The sequence below is a fragment of the Gobio gobio genome (genome assembly GCF_949357685.1).
Source record: "Gobio gobio genome assembly, chromosome: 14".
NCBI lineage: Eukaryota > Metazoa > Chordata > Actinopteri > Cypriniformes > Gobionidae > Gobio > Gobio gobio.
Window position 1 is genome coordinate 35,787,132 of NC_137107.1, and position 9,336 is coordinate 35,796,467.

The 9,336-nt window shown below is 36.6% G+C and overlaps 1 protein-coding gene across 2 annotated transcripts in view; it reads left to right on the forward strand.

The window, feature by feature from the left end:
• Positions 1 to 762: 762 nt before the first annotated feature.
• clic3 (chloride intracellular channel 3) overlaps positions 763 to 9,336 on the forward strand; it is a 9,323-nt gene continuing 749 nt past the window's right edge. The window contains exons 1-7 of one of the 2 annotated variants that reach the window (XM_079834689.1): positions 763 to 1,001; positions 4,925 to 4,961; positions 5,758 to 5,917; positions 6,340 to 6,449; positions 7,086 to 7,211; positions 8,691 to 8,797; positions 9,060 to 9,235. In XM_079834689.1, the coding sequence (XP_079690815.1) occupies positions 5,882 to 5,917; positions 6,340 to 6,449; positions 7,086 to 7,211; positions 8,691 to 8,797; positions 9,060 to 9,235 (555 nt within the window). In that variant the 5' untranslated portion in view covers positions 763 to 1,001; positions 4,925 to 4,961; positions 5,758 to 5,881. Of the gene's footprint in view, positions 1,002 to 4,924; positions 4,962 to 5,617; positions 5,918 to 6,339; positions 6,450 to 7,085; positions 7,212 to 8,690; positions 8,798 to 9,059; positions 9,236 to 9,336 lie in introns of those variants that run through there. The other variant, XM_079834688.1, reaches the window with a different exon arrangement.

The following is a 9,336-nucleotide window of genomic DNA, read 5'->3' on the forward strand; positions in this document are numbered from 1 at the left end:
GAGAAATGTGGTGCATTAGCTATTGGCAATTTCGCATATATATCAGTGCACGTATCAGTGTGTGAATTGTGCATGTGGTTTGGCTTCTGAACGGAGCTGAGGGCACTGAAATGTTACAGGAAAAGGAAGTGAGGTTTTTTTTGAAACTCACACATTTATTCTCTCTTGTTGCCGCCTGGGCCTTTCTTTTAAATAGAGAAGTGAAAAGTGATGCATAGACTGTTGCAGAAACTATGTCTAATGTCCCCCAAGAAAAGAAATGTTGAAATATCCTCTAAAGTAAGAATTATGAGTAAAGACGATGCAAGTGGTATCACTGGTGATTTGGGATGCATTTAACATTTTTCTACTCTTTGTAAACTCATATAATGTTTTTTTCCCCCTATTTGGAGTATTAAAATCACCTGAATTTGACCAAGCATTGCATCATGGACGTGCTGAAAATATCATCTGAGCCCAGCATGACTTTGCAAGAACTGTTGATGTTGGTTGACCAACATGTTCTTTCTGGTGAATGTGGTTGACCAATTCACTCTTGCTATAGCCTACTCCTCACACAAAATGTGTTGCCATTTATTCATCCTCATTGCAAACCTCTATGCTGCTGAAAACAATTTTCAAAATGTCTTGTTCTTTTACCGGTGTTTTTTTTCTCTACAGAATAAATAAGTTCATTTAGAGTACTTACGACGGGTTACACAACCCAAACTTAACACTAGATGGCAGTGTTTCATTTTCAAAGAAAATGACCTTTGAACTCTCATCATTGGATCGAAGTGTAGGGAGAGACCGGGGATGGTTGTTTGTGCTGGAAGTGTCGAATTTTGATACATTGTTGCCACATTTGTCTGCTACAAATACATCTAACTTGGACGTGTACTATAAACAATCACAGATTATGTGAGTTCTGTTGTTACAATCTACCCCCACTACTGGGGTGAGTTGTTGTAACTTGTAACACTAGCTGGGAATCCAGCCTGGGATAGCTGTAACACCGAGAGGTAATTTGCTGAAATAACACCCACACTATCAAATTTTTGCATAAACATCAATGAAGAACAACAACAACAACAAAAAACATTGTAATTGTTTAGAACATTAAATGTAGTGTGTGTGTGTGTGTGTGTGTGTGTGTGTGTGTGTGTGTGTGTGTGTGTGTGTGGAAGTGTACTGTAGGCCTGTTCCTGTCATACAAGTGTTCAGTCACTATGTTCCCAAGATCCACCTATTTTGATATGAATTTTGAGATATTGCATACAAAACTGGATAAATTCTAATAATTTGCACACAAACAATGCGCATAAACTATGATGGAAACACATTAACTGAGTAAATCCCTCGATACGCAACAAAAACCGCACGTGATTTTGCCTCAACTGCTCAACAGATGTGATTGATAACTGGACTCATTGGAATCTTCATAGGGGTTCGTTGTAACATTTTTAATAAACTGTTACAACTAACCCCACCCCAAACAGCCAAAACTAGCATGTGGGTTTGTAGTTAGAGCATAAATTCAAAGCATCAAATTTTACTTTCTTACCTGAAAAGTAGTCTACAAATTTGCTCACAGTCACATGCAATTTCTCCTGTGAGCTCAAAAAGAAGATGGGAGTGTATGATATTGATGACGTTACCTCAGCTCTTCACTGACCTGTCAAATTTACAGTTATACATCTAACCCTGTGTTACAACATCCATGCACATCTGTTAGGTAAAGGTAATATGTGTGCTGTTATGTTTAATTGTCATCTTATAATATGCATAGACAATTATAATTAAGTAGCCTATTTGTAGGATGAGGTGATTCATCAAAAATGTATTATTTGAACAGATTAGTTGTTAACATTAGAGTGACAGAAATGAAGGTATCACTGAACATATGTTCCAAACACACTTCTTAGTAACTAATTAAATGATACTAAATGATGATAGTTTAACCACCACAGTACAATGTGAGATGATGATGTGTGTGGGATTCAGGTAAACCCTATAGCTGCCTTTACTATCAAGTTGATCCTGAATGGACTTTTCGGACTATAAAGCCGTGGACCCTGCCATCTCCCAATAATAAAACCATCTCTGGCCTAGGTCATGGGTTCGATTCCCAGAAGATGAATTGAAGAAATGTATAGCTTGAATGCAATTTAAAGGGGTGATGAATTGAGAAATCAACTTTCCCTTGAGCCATTGCTATATAAAAGTTAATCGTGATATAAGAATATCCTGTACGTTTCAGAGCTGAAAACTTCCTTGTTAGTCAAAGAAAAGCTTTTATTGACACCAGGCCCAGAAAACGAGAGATCTCAGAATATGTCGACCACTGACGTATGCATATGTGGCATTCATGTACTATGTAAAGTAAATATTATGAAAAAGCTTTTTTTTTTTTCTTTCAACAAATTCCATTGCTACATACATTTATTGTTACTACTGTAAAATTACAATATATTCATTATATTAAGATATTCTTTAAACACTAAGAAGCATTCATAATATTTTTTATTATTTTTATTATTGATTTGATTTCTTTTTTCATGACGTTGGTGGCTGATACCAAGTTGTCATAGTTTTATTGTGACAATATGACTATAATGTTTTTGGCATCTATAATTACCCTGGTAATTTTTGCAAGGGGTGATCCCCTATTTTTCTTGATTAAAACTGGTTCAGCTGAATTCATAACTAATAGTTAAATGACTCAGACTATTATGAACAAAGGAAGTGTAGTGAATCAGTACATTCAGTCCCTGTATTAACATGTAGTAGGTTGTGTTGGACGCCCATCATTCACAAAGGTCTACACCCCCCCTGCCCCATGAGTGTTCCTTAACCAAGTATTTTGGTTCAATTGATGATTCTTTCAGCTACCAATAGGAGTGTAGGACCATCGGCTCATTATCATATTTATATTCAGCAGAATTCCACAGATTCTTAAAGAATTAGTTCACTTTAAAATAAATACCTCATGATATACTCACCCTCAAGCCATCCTAGGTGTAAGTGACTTTTTTCTTTCTGATGAACACAATCAGAAATCAAATCTTCTTAAGCGAATAAATGGGGTCTTGAAAAAAACGAAAAATATCCATATTTAAAACTAAAATATCTGACGGCAGACCGCCTTCCATATTTAACTTATGAAAAAAGCGTAACTGGCGCAACGTATGACAGCGGACATAAGTTCAGCATGTTGAACTGTGAGAGGTGTTACACTTTCTGTGTAAGTTGAACACGAAAGGTGGTCTGGCAGAAGCTAGATATTTTACTTTATAAAGTTTTAAATATGGATATTTTTCTTACAAAACCCCATTGATTCGCTTCAGAAGGCCTTTATTAACCCCCAGATCCATGTGGAGTACGTTTATTATGGATGTAAGTGCTATTTCGAGTTTCAAACTCAATGGACCCTGTCACTGTCATTATAAAGCGTCAGGATATGTATTAATATAACTCAGATTGTGTTCATCAGAAAGAAGAAAGTCATAAACACCTGGTTTGAGGGTGAGTAAATCATGGGGTAATTTTCATTTTAAAGTGAACTACTCTTTAAGTGCAGAAAATGTCAAACAAACAAATAACAACCCATCAGATTTTGGGTTGAAAAAGGACATTTATGTGCAATTTGAAAGAGTCACCATGTTTCTTCTGTAAAATATTTTAAAAAATGTTGGCATGGTTACAACATACAGTACAAATTGAAACGGTAGGTATTCAAATTAATGATTTGTCATACACAGGCATGTTTACATGTCACACCTCATACTTGTAGTAAATCTCTCTCCTGAGTATCCTCATTCTCACACAAATTCCACAGATCAAGGGTCAAAGCACTTCAACATTGATCCGTGCTACAGGAAATGAATGTACCGTTACAGTTTTCATGTTTACAGATGCCATATAACCCTTTTGGGTTTCCCAAAGAACAGTGAACAGTTCAAGAACCATTTGAATAATCTAAAGCAGGGGTTTTCAAACTTTATGATGCCAGGGACCCCCTTCCTAAAATCCATCTCTATATTTTTATGTATGGAAAAACATTTAAACTGTTAGATAAATAGTAAGTGTGACATTATAAATGCAACATATTGTTTACAAACTTAAACTGGCTATTCTTAATGTTGGATGTATAAACCTGAAAAATATTTGTATAAGCAACGTCTGTACTGCGTTAAGAATACCGCCTTACAACCCCAGTGAGCAAGATAAAGGGAACTATAGTGAGAAAAACTCACTAGAAAGATACAAAGCAAACATATACATCTCTGGAAAGTATGTATACGGCAAAAAAAGAGAGAAACTTATTTATTTTTATTCTCTGAAATTTTCTGGTGACCCCTTAGAACCTTCTGGAGGACTTCTGGGGGTCCCCGGACCCAAGTTTGAAACCCTCTGATCTAAAGAACCCTTTTCCACTATAAAGAACCTTTTGTGCAATGGAAAGTTTCTATGGATGTTAAAGTTTCTTTATACCAATAAAGAAGAACCTTATTTTATATTTAACTTATATAGTGATGGCCTTCATGAAGCTTCGGAGCATTATAAATCAGCGGTTCAGAGCGCCAAAGTCACATGATTTCAGCAGTTTGTCGGTTTGACCCATAGGGTTTGACCCTTACAGTCTATGGGTTTGACACGCGATCCGAATCATGATTCAACACACTGATTCATAACGCTCTGAAGCTTCATGAAGCAGTGTTTTGAAATCGGCCATCACTATATAAGTCGTTATTTTGTTTTTTTTTTGGCACACCAAAAATATTCTCGTCGCTTTATAATATTGAACCAATGTACTCACATGAACTGATTTAAACATGTTTTTAGTACATTAATGGATCTTGAGAAAGGAAATTTCATTGCTGGCTATCCAGGCCTCACTGAGCCATCAGATGTCAACAAAAATATCTTAATTTGTGTTCCGAAGATGAACGGAGGTCTTACAGGTGTGGAGTGGCATGAGGGTGAGTACTAAATTACATTATTTTCATTTTTGGGTGAACTAACCCTTAGTTATTAGAGTACAATTTTACCTCTGGTCATTTTTGAAGCTCGACAGTCCCTTGTTGCAGTTCACTTTTATTGTATGCAAAAGAGCAGCGTGAATGTCCTGCCAAACATCTCCTGTGGTCTAAAAATCAAATGCGATGTTAACTTAAGTAATTTTTTCTCATTCGTACGGTTGAATTGGATCATCAAAGGTCAGCAGCAAAGACATTGGCTAGTAAAAAGTGAAATTAAATACATTAAGGCCCGGTTTCACAGACAGGGCTTAGATTAAGCCAGGATTAGCTGATGTGCATGAGACAAAACAATGGCACTGACATATTTTAAGATATGTTAGTACAAGGTACTTTCAGTTAAATCAGCTCAAACATGCCTTTTAGTCTGGACTATCTTAAAATATGTCTGTGAAACCAGAAACATGTGTGTTCGGAACAACATGAAAATGTGTAAATGATAACAGAATATTTATTTTTGGGTAAACTTGGGTAAAAAGATTATAGACTGTACTGGGAGTGAAGAATGATGGGAGTAGAACAGCAGTTTAGAGAGAAACTCACAATGACTAAAGCAGCACAGAATGAGGGAAGATACAGGTTGGACAGGTTCGTCCAGTGGGCTGGTATTCCGAACACTCAAGACCGGTGGGGTGTGGTAGGAGTTTGGGCTCTAAAAGGAAATGATAGAAACTGCGGTTGGGAGAGAAAGAAGGAAAGGCGCTGGTTGTAGTGCCATCGATACAGTTGCCTTTTTCAGAGATTAAACGAAGAGACAGAACTCGTGAGTTGAAGTGGACGGATGTAAACTGACCTCATTCTCCTGAACCATCCTGGGCAACTGAGACACCGCAGAGAGAGCAGGAGGTTGAGGAGGACCAGAGATGGCTGAAGCAGCAAAGATTGAACTTTTTGTCAAGGTCAGAGCCTAATTGCTTAGTTCAAAATCTGTCACATATTCAAAATGACAACTTTGTCTCTTGTGATGTTTGTACTTCCAATCATTCCTATGACATAACCCTGTCAATTGGTTGAAAGCGACATCTCTGGCCTCACACTGGTCTCGCTGAATTTAGGAGTAATGATAGGATCTCTGCCCAGGTGAAAAATACGTACTATTAAATCCATTCAAAATGTTCTTGAGTATGGTTACAAATATACAATAATGCATTTTTAATACATTTAATAGGATGTCTTTTTCACCTGAGTAAACAAGGGTGACATTAATTTAAGTAACAAAAATATGTTTCATTACTTTTTCATAGTTCCATGTATCTTGTTGTACCTTACATAATTTCCTTCTTAAAAGTTTTAACACAATCTCACTGAATGTCTTCTCCAGGCAAGCGATGATGGTGAAAGTGTTGGTAACTGCCCGTTTTGTCAGCGGCTCTTCATGATACTCTGGCTGAAGGGGGTCAATTTCACCCTCACCACAGTGGACATGAAGAGGTGAGAGATGCCAACATCAGGATAACAGTTCTTCTTAGGTTCTGTCCCATAGGAAAGAAAAATCACAATGAAATCTTTCATTTAGCTGTTTCTTCTAGTCAACAACGAGATTAAGTGAAATGCAAATTGAAGATATTTCCTTTTTCTTTGAAGAAATACACCCTCCATCACACATTATCATCACGACTTTTCACGAGATCTCAACAATGTGCTCAGCTATGCAATCAAAAGTCAGAGATCTAAAACTCACCAATAATCTGAGCTGTTATCCACATTAATTGTATAGCTATGTACTGCTGTGTGTCGTTTTAATTTACCGTGGAACTTTGGGACACAAAGTGCATAGTACAAACGTGTATTCAAATAGACCATGCGAGCTATGAAAAAGCAACCTCTGAGGAATAACATTTCCTCTATCTTAATATTATATTTACAAAATTTCATATGGCTCAGTTTTCTAGTCAGGACACATCATAATGTCTTATAAAATGATTTTTGCTTTGTAGGAAGAGAAATACATTAGCATTTATGGCTTAGCACATCTATATATATAGTCTATATAATATATTAATCATATTAATATAACAAAATCTGGTTATTTATTTATTTATTTATGCTTTCTTTCTTTCTTTCTAGAGCTCCAGAGGTACTAAAGGACTTGGCTCCAGGTTCTCAGCCCCCTTTCCTCATCTATAATGGAGAGGTCCGTACTGACACCAACAAGATCGAAGAGTTTCTGGAAGAGACCCTTGCGCCCCCACAGTGAGTATGCGTTCACACAACCAGTCCAAAGATTTCAAGTATTTTGCTTGTGAAATTCAGTAATGCATTACAATATTGAGTTACTCCTTAAAAAAAGTTACTAATTGTGTTACTTTTTAAGGAAAGTAATGCTTTTATCCCCCGGTTTCACAGACAAGGATTAAGCTAGTCCCAGACTAAAATGCATTTTTGAGCTGTTTTAACTGAAAGCAACTTGCACTGATATATCTTAAAATATGACAATGCCATTGTTTTGTCTCAAGATGCACACCAGTAATGCTTTTTTCTAAAGCATGTTTATAAATGTTACTTAAATGTCCTAATTGATCTAAGGCCTAATCCTGGCTTTAGCTAAGCCCTGTCTGTGAAACCGGGCCTATGTTTCTTATGTGTTATTGGCTGGGCTTGCTTGTTTGTTTTGTAATAAAAAATAAAAATTTTGTTTAAATAAAAGTTACGTTTTTGGCAAATGTAAAGGCCCTTTCACACACCAAAAGTTAAAATGAATAAGCCTCCGGCCGAAGGAAATGCAAATTCACACCTGCAGAGTAGAGAGCACAGCAAAAACAAACTGCAGAAGGATGCAGGAGAAGAAAGTTTAACACTCTTACATTAGCAGTAAAAACAAACAAAAATTAAATGCAAAAGTGAGTCATTTTTTCTTATTCGTATGGTTGAATTGGATCATCAAACATCAGCAGCAATGAGATTGGCTTATAAAGTGAGATTAAATTCATTAAGGCCCGGTTTCACAGACAAGGCTTAGATTAAGCCAGGATAAGGCCTTAGTTCAATTAGGACATTTATGTCGCTTTTATAAATGTGCCTTAGAAAAAACATTACTGGTGTGCATCTTGAGACAAAACAATGGCACTAACATATTTTAAGACATGTCAGTGCAAGTTGCTTTCAGTTAAAACGGCTCAAACGTGAATTTTAGTCTGGGACTATAGGCTTAAGCCTTGTCTGTGAAACTTAATTTAACATTTCATTTTTGCAGGTTTGCGTAGCATTTGACTGTTTTTATTAATTTTGAGGAATACTGAATCTGATTTTGTGCAAGTGAGATGAGTAAATGCCTGCTCATTTAGTCTAGAGCTACAATATTCATAATGTTTGCACAGCGCGCGCAACGCCTCTGCACTTACTCTTGATTTCTCTCAACATGGAAACATGAGGTGTTCAGTTAATATATGTGAAAACAAAGTAACTTGCGTTACTTAGTTGGAAAAAGTAGGCTAACTAAAGAATTCAACGAAGGTGTTTTGTTAGTAATGGGTTACTTTACTAGTTACTTGAAAAAAGTAATCTGATTATGTAACTCATGTTACTTTTAATGTGTTATCCCCAATACTGGTCAAATTTGCTCCAAAAATATGGAAGAATTCCTGAAAGAAAATGTATCTTACTGTTTGTACAAAAAGCCAAAATTCAACCCTTTATGACATGACATATAAAGCTGTCATTTTTGCATTGCAGATATTCCAAGTTATGCTGCCGCTATAAGGAGTCTAACACAGCTGGAGATGACATCTTTCACAAATTCTCGGCTTACATCAAAAATCCCAACCCTGGGCTCAATGACAGTAAGGGTCACCCTTCTCTAAAGATTTTTGGCCTGTGAACAGTGAAGTCTGTATCTGATCCGAAGGGAGTGAAACTCAGAAATTAGCTTGACGTCATTTTGTGTTTGAAATATGGGGGCTGTCGCTTTGATATGTGACATAGATAGCTGGTGAATGGATGGCTGGGTGGGGTGCACAGATGAACAGACAGATAGATAGATGAATATCAACAGTGAATATTTGCATTTGAATATCAGCACCTTAATGATTATGTACATTTCAGTGCTGGAGAAGAAATTTCTAAGGAGTTTGATGAAATTGGATCAGTACCTGTTGACTCCCCTTTCTCATGAACTGGACCAGAATCCAAATTCAGCCCAATCCACAAGACATTATCTGGACGGAAATTCGCTCTCTCTTGCTGACTGCAACCTGCTTCCAAAATTGCACATTGTCAAGGTTACTACTCTTTTTCTTATTTGTGGCAGTGCAGTAAATTGCATATTGTTGTGCTGATATAATACAGTGTACTGCTATTTACTGTAAGTGGAATCACTTCC